This window comes from Dendrobates tinctorius, unplaced genomic scaffold, assembly GCF_039654945.1.
Source record: "Dendrobates tinctorius isolate UK_male_01 unplaced genomic scaffold, ASM3965494v1 ptg000095l, whole genome shotgun sequence".
NCBI classification, from domain to species: Eukaryota; Metazoa; Chordata; class Amphibia; order Anura; family Dendrobatidae; genus Dendrobates; species Dendrobates tinctorius.
In genome coordinates, this window is record NW_027361763.1 from 29,021,279 (window position 1) to 29,042,553 (window position 21,275).

The 21,275-nt window shown below is 45.9% G+C and overlaps 1 protein-coding gene and 1 long non-coding RNA gene across 2 annotated transcripts in view; one reads left to right on the forward strand and one right to left on the reverse strand.

Annotated features, from left to right (window-relative positions):
- The window catches only part of LOC141098791 (uncharacterized), a 203,392-nt gene that overhangs the window by 171,594 nt on the left and 10,523 nt on the right, over positions 1-21,275 (forward strand). The window lies entirely within an intron of this gene.
- LOC141098790 (homeobox protein not2-like) lies at positions 17,194-20,848 on the reverse strand. Its single transcript, XM_073586775.1, has 3 exons — positions 20,374-20,848; positions 19,928-20,121; positions 17,194-19,757 (listed from the first exon to the last, which is right to left on the reverse strand). The coding sequence occupies exons 1-3, from the start codon at positions 20,705-20,707 to the stop codon at positions 19,599-19,601; spliced, it is 687 nt and encodes a 228-aa protein (XP_073442876.1). The 5' UTR covers positions 20,708-20,848; the 3' UTR covers positions 17,194-19,598.

A 21,275-nucleotide genomic window follows, 5' to 3' on the forward strand; every position in this document is an offset into this window, starting at 1 on the left:
CCCCCCTTTGCTGGGGGTCTGGGCAAGTAACGTGAGGCTGTGACCAGGGGATGGTGACACTTGTCAGGGTGGGAGACGTACGAGAGTCCACACAGCTGTATACAACCATCATTATCATCGTCAACCCCCCCTTCTCTTCACACATTAACCCTCTGATACAGCATTTGGGGGACTTCCTATGAATCGATTGCAATATGGACAAAGAAAAATGCTATGGTGAGCATAAAATTACATGTAAAATAAGTTGTATTTTTCAAAGCAAAAAAAATTGTCTACAAAAACCCTTTAAACATCCATCAAATTTGCACCCAAGAACACAAGAAAAAGGAGAAAAGCAAATAATAAATGCAGCAACAATCAGAAGATTTTCTTGCATCGTTTAGTGCAGAAAACATGAGGATAAACGCCAGAATAAGGTTCATTTCCGCTACATGTGCAGGAATCCCAATCACTAATTCTCTCAGAATGGGAATTCTCGGATTTGTTTGCAGTCTCCTATTAGACTCTGAATTTCTGCAGATATGGGAAGTTCTGGCCAATTCGGGAGGTTTCTCAGTCAATATATCATGTCCATATTGTCCCAATGTAATCAGGCTAATGAGAGCGCCTGTTATGCTGCTTTCACCTGGGGGCGGGACCTCGGGCCCGACGTCACCACTTAAGATGCCGCTTCGGGGGTCCTGATGGGTGTGCATGCGCACCTCTCATACTGAGTTCCTTGACTGCACAATGTTCTTAGCGTGTGCGCACGCACGCTCTTCTCTGCTGTCTCCAGTTTTATCCTCTATATGCGGAAGTGCCCTTAGCGTGCGGCTCACCAGTGTCACACTGCTTTCCACAGACATGGAGGCTGATACCGCCGACCAGAAGTTCGGGGGCTGAAGTGCCCTAGCGTGCGGTTCATCGGCTCCATAGCCAGGAAGGGCATGGGAGGAGAGGGGGCGTGTATCATTGCTGTCAGTCATGGTGGATTGTTGTCAAAGTGCTCAGTACGTGTGGCACTAGATATACCGGACATATATGCATTACGCTGTGCATAGGGGGACGTGCTCAGTGTTGGTCCGTGCTCACAGATAGTATTTCATAACATTCAATTCCGGGCATTCTGAAATAGAGGTTAAGATTGTCAGTTTTATAAGAATAATAGTCTTATCATAAAATATAGCATATTAATGGTTAAGCATGTTAAAAAACCTCTGAGACAATTAAACAGAGAGAGAGACATCAGGAGAACCATTATGTGAATAGTAGTATATTAAGATGTCAAAAAGGATTGCAAGTCGTATTCTTTGTTTAGTCCCTTCAGTGCCAATGAATTCAATTCATGAATCCAATATGCTTCTCTCCTTTATAATGGATTAATACGGTTACCTCCCATGCGTGGTGTATGAACCTGCTCTATTACTTGAAGTTTCAGTTGGGCAATGTTGTGACCCGCTGTAACAAAGTGTAATGGGATGGGAAGAAGTAGATTTTTACACCTGATCATAGATTTGTGCTTGGAAATCCTGTCTTTTATGGGTTGTGTGATTTCTCCCACATGAGTCCACATGGACATTTTATCAAATACACCACTAAAGATGTGTTGCAGGTGTAATAATCCTTAATGTCATACCTTTTACCCGTATAGGGATGGAAAAAATGATTACCTTTAAGTACATTATTGCACGGAGTACATTGTAGTTAGGGGAAGGTACCTGATTTTGGATTCATCAAAAACCGTTGTTTTTTAGGAGGACCTGCGGAGCCAATATCTGCTCTAACTAGATGGTCTCGTATGTTACGTGGACGCCTAAATCAGGGGAGAAATGGTTCCTTGAATTCCTTGATATTAGGATAGGCTGCACTTAGAAGGTGCCAATGTTTGCGTATATTATTATGGAGGCGATATGCTAAGGGATGATAGTCCTGGACAAAAGGGATACGATTTTCCATTTTTGGTTTAGGTGGAGCCTCAGAACACCATTGACTTTTTGGGGTACCCCCTCTCCATGAACTTTAAGCCCATCTCCTCCATTCGTTGCTCCTGAATGTCCCGATTGGATAGTATTCTCTGAACCCTTTTCATCTGGGATTTTGGAATAGCGTTTTTCATTTTTGTTGGATGAAAGCTCTCATAATGGAGTAAACTATTACGATCCGTGGGTTTAACATACAGATCTGTTGAAAGAATACCATTCTCGTCTTTAATGACCATGGTATCGAGAAAATTTATTTTATGATGACTGTGACATCGTAAAATCTAAGCCTGGCCAGGAGGAACACAGGTGAGAGAAGAAACAGTTCAATATGTCTAAAGTGCCACCCCAAATGCAGAAGACATCATCAATATACCTCTTCCATACCAAAGCATGTGTGCGGAAGAGGTCATCTAAGTAGATGTCTTCTTCATAATGTGCTACATAGCAGTTTGCATAGGGGGGTGCAGTGTTTGACCCCATAGCTGTGCCCTTGATTTGAAGATAGAAATTATCTTCAAACAAAAAATAATTCTTTGTTAGTACAATCCAGAGAAGGTCACAGCAGAGGTTCACTTGTTCAGGGTTGAAGTCAAATAGTTCCAATAGTCTACGCATGGATCTCAGACCCTCTATATGTGGTATTGAGGTATACAGATCTTTTATATCAAAGGTGACAAGTAAGGCCTCCTTGGGAATTTGTCCCAGATTTTGAATGAGGTCAAGAAAGGCACCTGTGTCCAATATAAAAGATTTTGCACATCTGATAAGTGGTCTTAGAATTTTCTCAAGGTATTTAGAGATAGGCGAGAAAATGGACTCAGTGGAAGCTACGATCGGTCTTCCGGGTGGATTCTCAAGGTTTTTATGGATTTTGGGGAGTATGTAAAAGACAGGAATAATTGGATGGTTTTTGTTAGGTACTCACAGGTTTTTTTTTTATCAAGAGCCCCTCTGTTGATGTATTTCATTAGTACCTCCTCAATTTGGATCTGAATTTCATTGGTGGGGTCTCCCTGTAGCGGTTATGTAGATGTATCACCAAGCTGACGATATATTTCATTTTGATACATGGATTTGTCGAGGACCACCACTGCTCCCCCCCTTGTCAGCTGGTTTGATAATTATATCTTTATTATCTTGTAAATTTTTTAATGCTTGTTGGTCTAATGAGGACCTATTTCGAGGGAAGTGGACCCTACCTTTATTGATGTCATCCCTGAGAATCTGGAATGTACCATCAATGAAGGAAATAAATGTCTCTAGAGCATGTGAGCCAATAGGGGGCCTGTAATAGCTCTTGTTTCTAAGGCCTAGGCTATCTGAGGATATAATTGGACTAGGTAAGGTAGACACAGAATCAAAATTTCTCACATTCACAGAGAAATGTAGTTTCAATCTTAGTGATCTATAAAATCGCTGTAAATCCATGTCCAAGTTAAATGTGTTTAAAGCTTGGACAGAAGGAAAGACCATTCTGTAATTGGTGTTCCGCTATGCTCAGACTTTTAGATGACAAATAGATTACAAGTGGGCTATTACCTGTGAACGAGTCACTCGATTGTAGTCTGTTTCTCCGTGGACCTTTTTCCTCTGTGGGTCCTCTTCTGTTGAATCGACGTCTCTGTCCTAAAAACGATTTACAGGAGCTTGTGTCTCGTATTCTGATCCAGAAGTGGAAACATCGGTTGATGACCTGTAGTTGGAACATGGAAGAGTTTATAGAATTGGAGGATTCCCGCCATTTGTATACCCTGTTGAGATCGTAGTCCTCCATGTCCCTGGCAAATTTGTTTCTTTTTCTCGCTTCCGTGTCCCGGCGATGTTCTATGATTCTGTTGATTTTGGTCTCCAGAGCGTTAAATTCCTCTGTGGGAGCAGAGGAGGCCAATTGACTCTCGATATTGTTGATCTCTTCTTTACACTTGGTGATGCCTCGATGCAAGTGCTCTAGCGTGAGAGCTATGAGATCAAAAGAACATTTGTTAATAATCTGTTCAAAACGTGAGCAGAAGTCTTGAGAATCACTGAAGAGGGTAGGGCGCAAAGGAACATGTAGGCCTCTAGGTATCCTTTGAAACTTTAAATACTCAGTGAGTGTGGCACAATGTAGTTCAAAATTAGTGCATCGTCTGAGTTCCCGCTCCAGATCCCGTCCCCTAGTTTCCTTGGGGGGGATTTTGAGGAAATCAATAGATAAAGTGGATTGTGCTATAATATTTGAGGTTTCCTCGGCATTGTAGAATAAGGTTAACGAGGTCATTTGCCCAGTGGAGTGTGCTCAACGTAAGGGTTATACTCAGATATAAAGACTGTTGGCACAACTTCTCAGAATGGTGGTGCACAAGTAGGGTCCCAAACCGTATACAAGTGCAAATTAACTTGGCACACACACGTGGAGATGCAAGTGACAATGAAATTTAATAAGTGCAGTACATACAGTAAACGTTTCGGTCAATAATGACCTTTGTCATTGTACTGAAACAAAGATTACAAAAAATAAACAGAAATATATACAACATAATACTGCTGGGTACAATTGTGTTTTAAATAGCGTTTTTTGCCGCACACCATACAAATATTACAGCAAACAAGCAGGATAATTAGTAATAGGAATCATTTGCACTGAAGTACACCAAAATAACAGAGCACGTACCTATATACTGTACTGAATGTACTTGTTTAATAGGGCCACCTGTCCTATAAAAGAACAGTATTGCTGTTTAACCATTGAGTTAATTGTCCCCCTAGGATCCCAGTGAGCCCGTAGTGATAGTCATTTTACATACCGCAGGTAACTGTGACTAGGTATAATGGACTGGTTATCTGTGAATTAAGAAAAAGCTGAAGGTTAGTGGCGACACCCTAAAGAGGGACTTGGTGAGCACTTTACTGATTAAGGACTGCTGTGCCTTACCGGTAGAAGATTTAAGCGATGTGAGGGCATATGGACGCGGTTTCCACCGCTTGTCATCTGTGCTGCATGGAGTGCGCCCGTTTAGTGCTGGTGCCATATTTATACATAGAGGCTATTATCCCCTCTGGAAGTTCAGGGGCGGAGGTGCCCTTAACGTGCGGCTCACCAGTGTCACGCTGCGTTCCACAGACATGGAGGCTGTTACCGCCGACCGTAAGTTCGGGGGCGGAAGTGCCCTAGCGTGCGGGTCATCGGCGCCCCTGAACTTCCTGTCAGGGGCACTTCCGCCCCCGAACTTCCGGTCGGCGGTATCAGCCTCCATGTCTGTGGAACGCAGCGTGACACTGGTGAGCCGCACGCTAAGGGCACCTCCGCCCCTGAACTTCCTGAGGGGATAATAGCCTCTATGTATAAATATGGCACCAGCACTAAACGGGCGCACTCCATGCAGCACAGATGACAAGCGGTGGAAACCGCGTCCATATGCCCTCACATCGCTTAAATCTTCTACCGGTAAGGCACAGCAGTCCTTAATCAGTAAAGTGCTCACAAAGTCCCTCTTTAGGGTGTCGCCACTAACCTTCAGCTTTTTCTTAATTCACAGATAACCAGTCCATTATACCTAGTCACAGTTACCTGCGGTATGTAAAATGACTATATCACTACGGGCTCACTGGGATCCTAGGGGGACAATTAACTCAATGGGTAAACAGCAATACTGTTCTTTTATAGGACAGGTGGCCCTATTAAACAAGTACATTCAGTACAGTATATAGGTACGTGCTCTGTTATTTTGGTGTACTTCAGTGCAAATGATTCCTATTTCTAATTATCCTGCTTGTTTGCTGTAATATTTGTATGGTGGGCGGCAAAAAAACGCTATTTAAAACACAATTGTACCCAGCAGTATTATGTTGTATATATTTCTGTTTATTTTTTGTAATCTTTGTTTCAGTACAATGACGAAGGTCATTATTGACCGAAACGTTTACTGTATGTACTGCACTTATTAAATTTCATTGTCACTTGCATCTCCACGTGTGTGTGCCAAGTTAATTTGCACTTGTATACGGTTTGGGACCCTACTTGTGCACCACCATTCTGAGAAGTTGTGCCAACGGTCTTTATATCATTTGTCCTCTCTGTGGTCTTGGAGGACTTGACCCAGAAATCCAAGTGCTCATGTGCTATATCAGGCTACCTCTTCCTTTGGGAGGGGCCTGATTTATTATTGCGCTTCCTAGCTTGAAAAATGAATATTTTCAGCTCACCTTTTTACTTGTCACGTTGGAGGCAGTTCTTTGATGAAGGTGCTAGGAAATGTCACAAGCTGACATAAATGCAAAGATCCAAATATTCCAGCACATCTTGCTACTTTAAAAATAGAATCTTTATTGAGAAATCTTCATTAAAAATCCAAAATCAGGATACAGGTTAAAAAACCATGGTAAAGACCACATACTAAAAATTCCCAACCATATATCCTGCGCTAGGAACTGAAGACAAATCAGTATGCACCTGATGGATTAACTCAATGTGAACCGCCAATAAACTCAAAGGATCATATGATTGCAAAGAGTACCGTCAAACCATCTACATGTAAAGGCAACCGACCCAGTATATATTATAGAATTGAAAACGCATGAGACACAAAAAAACCACAAAAACGCATGAGTCTCATGTGTTTACAATACAATTCCCCTTTTCCCTTCAATATAAAAAAACTCAGATAATTTTTCAGATTTAAGCCGCCAGGCGTTCTTGTCTGCAAACACAGAATCCACCTCGCCTCTCATTTTCGTAATTCATATATTTATGTTACCTCCTCTGGATTTTAAATTTGGTTTGTCAATAGCCATAACTTTTAAGTTGGATACATCACCCCCATGCATTTGCAAAAAATGTCGAGATGCACCCGAGGGAGTCCGTGTAGTACGATTTTGAGCATCATAAATATGCTCCGATCATTTACGGAGCGAACGTGTGGTGTATCCCACGTACTGCAGGCGGCATTGTTCGCAGCAAATGAGGTACACCAGATTAGTACTACTGCAATTCATGAGAAAGTTTATATCATAGGTCTTATTTGTCTGGAAGGAAGAAAAATTTTTGGAATTAACCATATATTTGCAGGCACCACATGTTTTATGGCCACAACGATATGAGCCATGTGGATTGGGCTTCCCTATGAAAATTCCTATTAGCTGAGTGATCACTGGGTGAATGATAGTTGCTGATAGTAACCCCGCATTTTGATACAAATTTAACACCCTTTGAAAGAATTTTTTGTGTAGTGGGGTCAGTATTTAAAATGGGAAGGTGGTACTTTACAATTGCCACTATCTTGATATTTTTTTTCTACTACATATAGTAATCAATTTATTTCAGAAACCGGAGAGAGATCCAAATTCTGTGTGTGCACTATACCTTAAATAATCCTCTCTACTCCTCATATTAGTTTTTCTCTTGGCATTCTCCAATATTGGTTTTTTATATCCTCTGCATAGAACGTTTATCAATTTGGCATTCAGCAGAATATAAAGCCTCTGTTGTACAGCAGCGTTTGGCTCTAATATATTCTCCAGTAGGGATATTATTAACTATATGCTTCGGATGTTTACTTGCTGCTTGTAAGAGGGAATTTCCACACACTAGTTTCCTATATAGACCACAGCTGATACTCTTCTCATGGGAGTTACCCGTGAGATGAAGATCCGAAAAGGAAATAGTGTGTGGATTCTGTTCAAAGCTGAAAGTCATATTGCAGGGATTGTTATTGAGATATGCACTAATTTCAATTGTCACCCCTCCAGAGCACCAGGACATCATCAATATAACGTGTGTAAATATAGACGCTATCCAGAAAAGGATTTAAATCACTATATACTGTTGTTCAAACCAATTCATAAAGATAATAGCCAGAGAGGGGCTGAATTTGGCCCCCATTGCACAACCTTGAATCTGTAAATAAAATTTCTTAAGAAACATACAAATTTTCTTTTGAAAAATTATTATTTTAACACTGATGATAAAATCCTGGTGATCTGGGGTATAGCAAGAATATTTGTCAAGTTGGTCTCTTAAAGTCATAAGAGCCAAGCTGTGAGGAATTGAGGAATATAGGGATGCTTGGTCCTGGCGTGGCTGTGCGCTGTCCTCTGGTCCTCTGCCTTCTGCTCCGTGCCTGTACTCTGCACTACTTTGTTCTGCACTCTGCCTTGTCGTACTTCCCAGCACATGCTCCGTACGTACATTCTGCTCTGTCCTCTGTCTTGCTCTTTAGCACACGCTCTATTTCTGCCTAACTCTGTGGTCTTGCGCACTCCCTTGCACGTGCCCTGCTTTGCCCAGGCGTGCTTGCCTGTGTGCGCCATACGTGCTTCCTTGTACTTGAAGCGATGGCTGGGGGACCAAAACAATGCAGGGAGACTACAGTACACAAGATGAGGTGCAAGCAACAAAAGGTTAATTTATTTACAGGCAAGGAATGCAGTGTTAGGAAAAAGTAAACAAGGGTATGCAGGGGATATTCTCTAGCTGGGCCGTACAAATGGTGCACTATTACAGATCAGTGTATTTCTCAAAAGCAAAACTATGCAATAAAATACAGTATGCTGCTACTCTAACTTTAGCCTCACTGGCCGCTTCTACACCAGCCGCACGGCTACCATGCTCTGTCTATTGCAGCCTATCCTAAGCCCTAAACATGTGTGCGCACACAGGGTTAACACTCACGGTGAAGTTGGCGTTGCAGTTCCTTTCTGGGGGCCCCCTGCAGTTCCCTGCAAGATGATGCGACGTCCTCCCTGGAAACTGTGCAATGTGGTCTTGTCCTTGTGTGAAGATCCCGAGCCTGTTCCTTCCTTGTATATCTTTGTGGCTCCCTCGCAGTAACACAGGAAAAACCACCTTTGTTATCCCGGGAAGGGTACGCAATCCCACAGGTTCAGTCAGTTCTAAGCTGCACGTTTTTCTCCCCATGGAATCCAGCACGCCAGCTTCCTTCAGACTCCAAGCTCAGAACACACCCTGGAAACACAGCCCCTCCCCTCTCCTAGCAGGCAGAACAAACCAAAAACAGTCTTATTGCAGGGGAGATCGGAATGTCCAATTGCTCTAGCCAAGGGGGTTCTGTCTCTTAAAGTGGCAGTTTGTCTCTACTGTCCATAGAAATGCCACCCCCTTACATACTCGCCTTGCACTGTCCTGTATCTAGTGCACTCCCATGTACACGCCTTGTATTGTCCTGTACTCTCCATGCTTCCGTACACTCACCCTGTATTATCTTGTATCCTGTGTGTCCCTTTGTCCATGCTTTGCACACTTCTAGTTGCTTCCTGCAAACTCACTTTATTTGTGTCTCCTGTGAGCCGGCCACCTGGTTCCAGAAGTCGTGGTACCTTACCCCCTTGGACTTTCCCCTTACACTCCCCGTATAGGGGGTGGTCCTCACTAGGTCAGCTCGCCCTAGGTGGGTTGGTGCCACGACCCAGAGGGTCCACTCCAGGAACCATAACAGTATTATCAGGCCATGAACCCCGCTGGGACCACAGCTCCCACCCAAAAGGAACTGGTGTTCCTTCAGGAAAACCAGACTAGGATTATGTAATTTTTGACCTTGAGAATGCTTCCCAGTTAGCCAGTCTCCAACAAGAGCTCACTCAGCAACGTAACACCCAAGCCCATATCCTCAATTGTATTTTTTCTGTAGATAACCGAATTCTTTCCCTACAATCCGTTCCATCCGTTTCTGCCCAGGCCTCAGCCCTGCATGCTCCATCAGAGGACTTGTTGGGGAGCCTGGATGGAGCCTGGATCATGGCTGCAGCTTTCTCTCCTTTGCCTGAGCTGAACGTTCATATGTTTGGGGGAATTGGGTAGGATGGTTGACAGATGCCATAAGCATAGCCAGGCGTCTCTTGCCCCTTATGAGATTGTGAAACCAAGAATTGGATTAAAGCCAGAATATGTTCTGACCCATGTAAAAAGGCAAGGGACATGCTGTAAGGTGGCCAGGGTGGTAGTCATGGTGAGGGGCTACTGGTTTACACCCTGGCACCCCGCAAAGAGATGACAAAGTCCCAACTGCTGTGTGATGTGTGCAGTGCAAAACAATCACTTTTAGGTGAGTTTTCCACAGGTTACAGGGTTCCTGTTTCAGATATCCACACACTGATGAGTCCAAGTTCAATTTTTATCAAAACCACTTTACTCAGCACATCCAGTTCAGTCACATGCATCGCACAGTAATCCTCATTTATCATAGATCCTTTCCTCTGTGCTATCCCTTGTTCTCCTGAGATTTTGTTCTGGTGATGTGTCCTTTGGTACCGCAGCGTCCGGACTAGCCTGACAAGCTTGTGTTTGGGATTCCCCGCCTGTTTTCCCCTCCAACGGGCTACTAAAGGAAGGTGCTCTCCAACCTCTTCCAGACCGTAGGCCTTGTACGTTCTGGGATCACCCACTGAATCTACTCACTGCCGCTCTCATGCTGCTCTTGTCCCCGTGTGTTCCTGTGATTTTCATCCCTCAGGTCCTGGACTGCTGGACATCTTTTCTTAAACTTGTTACTGCAACAACCTCACTTCTCTCCATCCACGTCGCAAACTGACTAAACCCAGGAAGTGTCTCCACTGTCACTACTCTGGCCCCTCCTAACCTTGAAATCCCCTTTTTCTTAACCAGTTCTTATCATAGCCTTATCTTACCTCTTAATCTACAGTGCCCCCACTGCACTAAATCGTATATTACCCATTACTATTACTAGACCTTAGGGCCCCGTTACACGTATCAATGTCCCAGCGATCCCACTAACGATCCAACGTGGATGGGATCGCTGAGACATAATTAGCTTATCACTGGTGAGCTGTCATAGACACAGTCCCTCCAGCAATCAGGACCAGCGAGCAAGCTGGTTTCCAATGTAAACAGTGGGTATCTAAGAACCGTGCAGCTTAGATACCCGCTGTTTACTTTGGAAACCAGCGTCACTGATCGCTTGTCTCTAGCTGCCACACGCAGCGATGCACGCTTGCCTTCGGGAGAGCAACTATCAAAAAACTGGCCAGGATGATGGAGCGAGATCAGTGATACCCAGCAGGGGGGCCAGTCGCTGATCCATGTCACAAAATCAGCGATCTCGCTGACTATATCGCTGTGTGTGACGGGGCCTTTACTCTTATGTCTGCAAGTTATTAATCTTTATGGACTATGGATAGAGATGGGGACATATAGAATAACATAAAGCATTGTCACATAGTATACCACTCCTACAAGTTAAATGTACCCGTTTTATCAGGAAAGGATGCAGGCCATGACTTAAGGCCAACACACCCCTTAAAATATAATATTTATACCATATATTTTTGCTTTTTATAGGAAGATGGACTGGGCCAGTCTTTAGTAATATATCTGGCAGTGCTTCTCTCATTTCGGGGCCGGAACTATTGGGGCTGTCACCCTTGTTGCCAGTAGTGATACTTTCTAACCAGGACAGAATTGGGCACCTGACTGCAGGGGGTGGGTCAGATATAAGTCTCTGAGCGTGGGAAGACGGGGTCTTTGGCGGGAAGGCAGTGTGCGCAGCAGGGGAAGGTTTGCTCACTCTCCGCTGCACAATACCAGAAGGCCAGGCCATTTTGCTTACTGCCTTCCCAGACGCTGACAGACCTTGAGCCACCTATGGCCGTGGTCTTGCTCACCTCCCAGACCGAAGTAACTTCTCGTACCACACCGCTGACTGTATACGGAGCGGGCTGCAGACCTGACCAGGGGGATCATGTGGGGTCAGACAGTATACTCCTGACCTCCACCGCTGAACTTTATCCTTCCAAAGAGGTCCTGCAGGCTCCTCCACCGACACCATTTTCCAGGACTGCGAAGCAACATATCGGAGAGTCGGGACACATCACGGCTGTCAGGAGACAGTACAATGCATTCCTCCAGGACCAGGCAAGAGGCTTCACACGTATGCGGTGCCACTGTGGGATCTTCAAGCCTCCACTCTGTGAAAACATCACTGTTAAGTTTACCTTTTTGCTCAATATTTACTCCTGTGTTGAATCCCAAACTTACTCCTTCACCTATCTATCTCACTGGAAGGAGTAACACCTGTAATATCTGTTACAGAACCCCCCCTAGCACCCAAATAGGAGATGCATGTATGATAGGTGCAATGTGAGATGTATACCCCTAATGCAGCAACTGACCGGCTGCGACCCCTGGGCAGAGGTAAATGAGATCCCACTTCTGACCTCCCCCCACCTTTGTAAATCCCATGGTAAATGATCGGGGGTCGCTGGCCACCTGCGGCTATTGTAGTGTACGTCTGGTGTCTTAATTGGAGACTGTTACCTACTGGCCCGCCACATATTGATTGTCCTGTCCTCTGTATGTGTGTGTGTATATATGTATGTGTAATTAAAAAAATATATACATATATTTTGTATATGTAAAAATAATTCATTCTGAGACCGGTGAGTAAAATGTCACACTGGAAATACGTGGAGAAGCAGTGATCTTTTATTTGTTCCCATGTTACAAAGCCTTTCGAGCCAGCGTCCTTCATCCAGAAGTGAAGAAAAGCAGAGTGGACCTCCTGAGACATGGGATGGTAATGTAAGAGATATTACAGCACAGAGGACACCGTTACACCCGTTATGATCTGCCTCCTGCTTGTCACTGCATCCAGTGTTCCGGCTGTTTTGCTCTCTCATTGGGGTGTGGGGTCCCTCCAGTGCTCAGCGGTGTTGCACACCTCTTCCATACAAGGCTTTAATTGCAAGCTGGGCATGGTCTCCTTTTCAGTCCCCATTGAAATGGCTTCTGGTTTGGCACATGGAGAGGTAGGACATTAGCGATGGGACCATCCATATTTAGGTCACCTTGACGTGGTTGGAAGCTTTTGTGCTTTGATCAAAAACTCCTAACTATGTACCTTACATTATTGTTTCCAGCAATAGTGTGTGTGTGTGTGTGTGTGTGTGTGTGTTAAACTGTCCTCACTAATGTATGTCAGTATCCAATATAAAATGGTCTCTACTAGTTCCAGCCCGAGCTGCCCTACAATTATCACATCCCTGTAATTACTACTGTTACTTTTCTGTCGCTAGCGAGATCACATCACTGCTGAGTCACAAGTTTTGTGATGCAACAGCGATCTCACCAGCGAGATCGCCAGTGGCGTATCCAGGGGGGGCAGCCGGGGCAGTTGCCCCGGGCGCAGCCAGCAGGGGGGCGCAGTCGGGCCGCCTAATGCAGTGGTCCGCAGTGTCTTCCCCCCCCCCCCCCCTGCGGCTGCGATCTGCCGCCCACCATCCTGTGAGCCGGCTGTTCTCTGTGACGGCTGTCAAGCTGACAGCCGATGCAGAGAAGGAGGCCGTGCCGGCTCCCAGGCAGCAATTGTACTGGCGAATTAGCGCTGACCGCCGGGTCAGAGCGACGTCAGCAGCGTGATCATATCATGTGATCACGCTGCTGACGTCACTCCCCGGCGCCCAGAGCAAACGGTGGTAAGTGTGCTCCTCTGTGGAGCTGAAGAACCACCGAAGATGGGAGATGGGGGGGTGTTAATAAGTGGGGGGGTTATTGAGTGGGGATGGGGGTTAATGAGTCGGGGGGTTAATGAGTGGGGGTTAAAGTGTGGGGGTTAATGAGTGGGGGGTTAATGAGTGGAGATGGGGTTTAATGTGGGGATGGGGGTTAATGAGTGGGGGGTTATTGAGTGTAGATGGGGGTTAAAGTGAGGGGGTTAATGAGTGGAGATGGGGGTTAATGTAGAGATGGGGGTTAAAGTGTGGGGGTTAAAGTATGGGGGTTAATGAGTGGTGCGTTAATGAGTGGCTATGGGGGTTAATGTGGGGATGGGAGTTAATAAGTGGGGGGGTTAATGTGAAGGGGGGTTAATGTATGGGGTTTAATGAGTGGAGATGGGGTTAATTAGTGGGGGTGGGGGTACATAATGTGTGGGGGGATTTGGGAGTGGGGATGGGGGATACTTAATGTGTGGGGGGATTTGGGAGTAGGGACAAGGGATTATTGAGTGGGGATGGGGGATACTTAATGTGTGGGGGGATTTGGAGTGGGGATGGGGGATACTTAATGTGTGGGGGGATTTGGGAGTAGGGACAAGGGATTATTCAGTGGGGATGGGGGATACTTAATGTGTGGGGGGATTTGGAGTGGGGATGGGGGGTACTTAATGTGTGTGGTGGATTTGGAGTGGGGATGGTATTTAACGTGTGTGGGGAGATTTGAGGACACAAAATGAAGAGTATGTATGAGGGCATATATCAGGAAGCAGTATGGGGGATGGGTGCAGACAGTAAGGGGTGCGAACGGATGAATTTATGTGGGCACAGTATGGGGAGTGAGGGTGATGGGATGTGTGCAGACACAGTATGGGGAGTCGAGGATATGTGTGAGCAGACAGTATAGAGAGTGAGGGGGTAAATATATGAGGAGACAGTATGGTGAACAGGAGGATGATAGAGGAGACAGTATGAGGAGGGAGGGGAATAGTGTGAGGAGACAGTATATTGCAGACATTTTTATTTAGGAGCATTATAATGACACTTCTATCTTTAAGGGCATCGTGTGAAGATTTGCTGCAGAAGACCGGAGAAGATTGAAGTCTACTGAGACGAGATGTGGATGAGAAAACTCATCATGGGGTCTGGACCTGAAGAAGAAAAGGAGAACGACTGCAGAGACGACGTCATCTATAAGGTACCTGGATGTAAATATTATTAGTGATACTGACTAATTCTCATGTTTTTATTTGTTAGGAACATTAAAGGGGATGTCCAGGTTTGTGCTGAGTCTGCAGACATTCTATGTGACTGCAGACGTCTGAATTCTCACAGTGCTCACTGAACGCTGTCAGGATTCTCTCGTGCCGGTAATTTACATACATGCGGTCACATGCTGACTAGACATGTGTGGCCTCACTCAATGAAAATGAACAGAGCGAGGCCGGGCACGTCTAGTCGGAATGTGGCCAGAAGTATACAAATCACATACATATGCGATTTTCATAGATGTGGTCTTGTGACAACGAGCTTCTCTTCCTGCTTTCAGTTTTTTACTGAACATTGAGAGCATTAGGGAGAGCAGCTCGTGGGTACATGGCTAAGTGTGTAAGTCACATATGTCCTTTTTTTTCTTTGGGGGGGGGGGGGGGCGCCGAACCAAATTCTTGCCCCGGGTGCCAGAAAGCCTAGATACGCCTCTGGAGATCGCTGTGTGTGACACTTATCAGCAAACGGCCCCCCTGCCGGGTGTCGCTGATCGTGCTCAAATGGTCTGGACATTTTTTTGGTTGTTGGTCTCCCGCTGGCCAGCACACATCGCTGCGTGTGGCAGGCGGGAGACCAGCGATCAGCTAGCTGGAGCTGGTGACCAAGGTAGACATCGGGTTTCTAAGCGCCGCGTGGCGCTTACAAACCAGATGTGTACCTTGGTTACCAGCTCCCTGCACCAGCATGCTGGTATCTTAACGTACACTGTGGGTAACTAAGCAACGTGCGTCGCTTGTTACTTGCGTGTCGCTGTCCTGTTCGCTGCTGAGAGCTGCCTGTTTGGCAGCTCACCAGCGATCATGTAGCGACACACCAGTGATCCTCATAAGTTCATATCGTTGTCGGGATCGCTGGTGAGTCACTATGTGTGACGGGGCCCTAAGTCTAGGAGACTCCTGTGGTGTCTGCTCCTCCCCAGTGTAGAGCTCTGTTCAGACATTGGAGGTAAAACACATGAAGCTGAAGCTCTTGGCCGGGTGTGGACCTTCCACTTAGAGCTGCAGGGTACCAGGTTTTATTCCCTGTGGCTGACAATGACTGACCTGATAACAAGGGGGCTGTTATGGCCTTGTATGAACAGAAGAACCACCCTAAGGTCCAATGTACACTAGAGGCAAATCATACATCTACACAGCTTTACGGAGTCTTTCACTCCCCCAAATGTATGGAGACCTCTAATGTGTGCTAATTGCTACATCTAGGATATACCTTCCATTGCTTCTTTTTTTTGAGGGCAGAGGGGGTGTAATAAATTATATTACAAAAGCTGATTATTAAATATAGTTTTCGTTACTGTATATACTAGAGTATAAGCCGAGGCACCTACTTCTGCCACGAAAAACTGGATCAGCTTATTGACACAAGTGTAAGCCAGGTATGCATTGTCCCCTCATCCCTACATGGTATGAATGGCTCCCCCCGTCCCTGTCATATGTATAGATGCATGGCTCTCCCGGTCCCTATCCTGGTATGCATGGCTCTCCCGGTCCCTTTCCTGGTATGCATGGCTCTCCCGGTCCCTTTCCTGGTATGCATGGCTCTCCCGGTCCCTTTCCTGGTATGCATGGCTCTCCCGGTCCCTTTCCTGGTATGCATGGCTCTCCCGGTCCCTTTCCTGGTATGCATGGCTCTCCCGGTCCCTTTCCTGGTATGCATGGCTCTCCCGGTCCCTATCCTGGTATGCATGGCTCTCCCGGTCCCTTTCCTGGTATGCATGGCTCTCCCGGTCCCTATCCTGGTATGCATGGCTCTCCCGGTCCCTATCCTGGTATGCATGGCTCTCCCGGTCCCTATCCTGGTATGCATGGCTCTCCCGGTCCCTATCCTGGTATGCATGGCTCTCCCGGTCCCTATCCTGGTATGCATGGCTCTCCCGGTCCCTATCCTGGTATGCATGGCTCTCCCGGTCCCTTTCCTGGTATGCATGGCTCTCCCGGTCCCTTTCCTGGTATGCATGGCTCTCCCGGTCCCTTTCCTGGTATGCATGGCTCTCCCGGTCCCTTTCCTGGTATGCATGGCTCTCCCGGTCCCTTTCCTGGTATGCATGGCTCTCCCGGTCCCTTTCCTGGTATGCATGGCTCTCCCGGTCCCTTTCCTGGTATGCATGGCTCTCCCGGTCCCTTTCCTGGTATGCATGGCTCTCCCGGTCCCTTTCCTGGTATGCATGGCTCTCCCGGTCCCTTTCCTGGTATGCATGGCTCTCCCGGTCCCTTTCCTGGTATGCATGGCTCTCCCGGTCCCTTTCCTGGTATGCATGGCTCTCCCGGTCCCTTTCCTGGTATGCATGGCTCTCCCGGTCCCTTTCCTGGTATGCATGGCTCTCCCGGTCCCTTTCCTGGTATGCATGGCTCTCCCGGTCCCTTTCCTGGTATGCATGGCTCTCCCGGTCCCTTTCCTGGTATGCATGGCTCTCCCGGTCCCTTTCCTGGTATGCATGGCTCTCCCGGTCCCTTTCCTGGTATGCATGGCTCTCCCGGTCCCTTTCCTGGTATGCATGGCTCTCCCGGTCCCTTTCCTGGTATGCATGGCTCTCCCGGTCCCTTTCCTGGTATGCATGGCTCTCCCGGTCCCTTTCCTGGTATGCATGGCTCTCCCGGTCCCTACCCTGGTATGCATGGCTCTCCCGGTCCCTACCCTGGTATGCATGGCTCCTTATCCCCTTATCCCTATGTATGATTCCTGTTAAAAGAAAAAAATCTTATTTACCTGCCTGCACTCCCTCGGTGGCACTGCATCTTGTTCCAGCTTCCAACAGCTCTTCCTGACGAACAATTACGTAGTACTGCTCATTAAGGTAATGAATATGCGCTCCACACCTATGGGAGTGGAGATGCGTGCATATTCATTATTTTAATGAGCGGCGTCACATGACCGCTGGGCTGGAAGAGCGCAAGGAACGAGATGCAGTGCCACTGATTCACCGAGGGTCTGCAGGCAGGTGAGTATGTGTGCTGGAAGCCTACGGCTGGCACTGTGCGCTATTACTGCAGCGGCACAGGCTTTGGACACAGCCGCCGGCTCCTGGCTCTGTGACCCGCAGCTCTGCCGCTCCCCCTTCCCGGCCGGCTCCTGTCTTACTCGCTGCTCCCCCACCGGCTTTTTGGGACCAAGGCTAGTGTATAATCTGAGGTGAGCATTTTTAGCACAAAAAAAGCTTATACACAAATATATACAGTAAGTTGGTTTGAGGCTTATGCACAATTCTTCATGTGTTCCTGACCTGACTTCATGTCCCAATGTATTTCTTACCATATATTCGAGTGGGTTTGTTGGGTTTAATCGCCTTATGACGGTGACTGATCTATGTGGTTTACAGGATATAGACTTGGTAAATGAAAATAGGCGTCAATATCGTGTCTTATTACATTGACGCTCTACATTCCCCTGTATTGTTATACTCAGTATATTATGTCTGTGCAGATCTGCTTATGTTTTGTACCTGATCTATTTGGCATTTAGACTATGCCGTCATGACTTGTCTATTACACAGTTGTCAGATTACAGCTTCTAGTATAACCTCGGCTTTGGTATGGGCTCGTTATTTTTCAGGAGCGTCTTTTGAGGGATTTCTTTTCTGGTCTCCAATTGATGTGGTGAATTTTCTCTTTCCATATCTCGTTTTTATTCATACTTTTCTTACTCCATGTCACTAACACTTTTTTTTTTTTTTTTGGGGGTGGGGGGCTGTTATTGCAATTTGTGCTTAGTAAAATTACTACTTTTCTAGATAACTCCTTGGTGTCCTTGTGCTTTTGGGTTTCTCGATCACCCCTGACGGGTTATTCAATTCTGTTGTAATACTTGTACCTGTTGGGTGGGATTTGGATATGGATCACCTTTTTGGTTATGTTGGTTAATATTTGATGTTTTTAGGGTTGAGGAGCATTATAATAAAATACATGGGTGTGAAAGCTAAGAGATTGACCAGAGAGAATTTAATACGTATAACAAAAATATTTATTTTAATAGGTAAATAAATATCAGTATAAAACTTATTTATATAAAATGGCCTACGCACAAATATAAATTACAATGGTCCTTTACAGGCCACCATAGGGGCTGAGATATCCTAGGACAGGGAACAGGCTATTAATATTACACAGGCACAGCCAAGAACCCCAGTACTGATGGTGTTAAAGGGTAAAACTGGAAGAAATCCATAAATCAGATCCTATGTTACTTGACTCTACTGCAAATGGGGGAATAATACATGGTGCATTGAGACAACGCAAGTATAACGGGTAATAACAGTTACTAGAAAGGACCACAGTAAGATGAGGGACAAATCATATATACTGCACCTTAATTTCCTTCCAATGACTCGGGAAGATCTTTGATAATTAACTGAACCCCTGTCCTAAAATTATACATCAAGCAATGAAGGTGTAAAGCCAACCTTTCACTTATGGAAGATGGCAAAAAGAATATGGAAACCTCCATAGTAATGTTCTGAGGTGACCAAATGGCCTACAAAATGGGACACAAATGTGTCATTTAAAATCTGAGATCTCTACCACAAGTAGGATAATGAAGTTCATCACACAACTCTCGCTTGGAGCCTTCCTGGTTGGGTGACAAGTAGAGCTAGGTTTTTCCAAAAATTAAACGTCTGCACAGACAAGAGACTAATTCATTGCTCTCATTGTCCTGTCCGTGGTGCCTTTTTGGCATGAGACTGCATCATCCTTAGGTTGTCTACAGACTCCTCCACACTTGGAGAAAAGTCAGATGGCCATATACTTCGGATGGGATTTGCAACCTTTGGACTAGCCATAAGCTCTCCTGACCAGAGCATGGAAGCTGCACAGAAATTCATGCTGTTAACAAGGGATGGGAGAGTCTGTGCACTTCATTGTGACCTTTATCAAAGTCTTGCGACCAGGTGACTCTTCCCTAATTGTCAAGGTAAAACAAGGTGATGGAGATCTACTGATCTACATTCACCTCATCCTCTCCTTCAGTCTCTCTGGTGTCTGAAGCTGGTGGTTCTTTGGGAAGGACTCCAAACTGGGAGAGCTTGGCGTTCTTCTGTTCCAGACTTTGTTTCCTCCACTTAATCCTTCGATTCTGGAACCAGACCTTCACCTATGAAGAAAGGGGAAGACCTAGTTGAGAACTTAGATCTAAAGAAAATGTGAGACTCTAGTTACAGTACAGTGACCCATATTATATCTGTTACAAAGCAAATACATTCAGCTAAAAAATACATTGCCAAACAAAAAGTTTGAGAACAGAGTGCATGTGCCAGTGCTTACCTGGGTTTCTGTGAGGTCAAGTGTGGCAGCCAGGTCCACTCGTTCTGTCCCCACCATGTACTGCTGCTTCAGGAAGTCTTTCTCCAGCCTTTCGAGCTGTTCTGGAGTGAAGACCGTCCTAATCCTCTTCAGTTTGGAGGGTCCTGACTTGCAGGGCAGAGATCCTATGGCACAGTTGCTGAAGGATGTATATCCTGGAAAAAGCAGAAGGTGGCGCTGTTACCACAGGCAAGAAGTAAGGAAGGAGCGCTCCTAGGGCTGGAGCGCACAGAGCTACAACTTCTACAAGTGAGATCCAAGATAACTATTGTGATGTGAGAAATGGAAGTCTCAGCAATAAATCTCAAGAAAAATCCACATCTCTCCTGAGCTAACCAACTTTTTGTAAAAATATTAGCACCAAAACTAACTATATATAATTAATATAAGTTGGAGTGTGGACTCACCTCTGTGGCTGCACAGGGGGTATGGACATCTGCACCCTCCACTGTGTGGTCTGTAATGCTGCTGGGGCTGGACATAGCCGGGAAAGGCTGCAGGTTGGCAAAGCCACACTGGAGGGTAGGACATGGCCCCATAAGAATAGCCAAAGGGTGCAGGGGGCATCTGACAGCCGGGTTCCTCCATAATGACTTGGGGAGCCGGTCTCTCCTTCCTGGAAAGTATGGAGTCAATATCAAATGCTTTCTTGGGTCTCTTCTGGTCCTGAATGGCTGCTGGCAGAGCAGGAGCCTGAGCCAAGTGATGGCCAAGCCCTGGGAAGATGGGAGTAGGCTGCATGATGGCTGCGAGAAGGGAAAGTATCCTCAGGTGGTGAGAAGTACCAGGAGCAAGTGATCACTGCTGGAGAATGTAGGGTCCTGAGCTCTGAGCCTCCTTATATCCAGAGCTGTGCTCTGTGAAATGCAAATACACTATTAGCATGCCAATAGCCCAGAGCAGAGATCAGCACTGAGTGGAGGAGTGGGCTCGGCACACAGACCCCACACTGCCCCCGAGAGGAGAGGAAATGGCCATGGGGCAAAGCTTCCTACAGCCTCCCCCAGCTGGCCCCAAAATCCAGGGGACACAGGACACCTGTAATGAATCCATAATTAGCGGGAATCGTGTGATGAGTGTAAATATATATATATATATATATATATATATATATATATATATATATATATATATATATATATATATATATCCATGTATCTATATACCGACCTGTGATCCACCCGTCCACGGGGTGCAGGATTCTGTTATCTGCTCATCTATGTATACAGCTCATATTTAGCTGGTAGTTATTAATGGATCTCATATTTAACTGATTATCAACTTATCTATGTATCTAACGCTACATCTC

What these genes read in the sequence shown, in the direction of transcription:
- LOC141098790 (XM_073586775.1), bottom strand. Translation starts at nt 20,707, where the DNA reads ATGCAGCCTACTCCCATCTTCCCAGGGCTTGGCCATCACTTGGCTCAG. An exon ending in CCCCCTGTGCAGCCACAGAG is followed by an intron (nt 20,122 to 20,373) that starts GTGAGTCCACAC and finishes TGCTTTTTCCAG; the next exon opens with GATATACATCCTTCAGCAAC. An exon ending in TTGACCTCACAGAAACCCAG is followed by an intron (nt 19,758 to 19,927) that starts GTAAGCACTGGC and finishes CTTTCTTCATAG; the next exon opens with GTGAAGGTCTGGTTCCAGAA.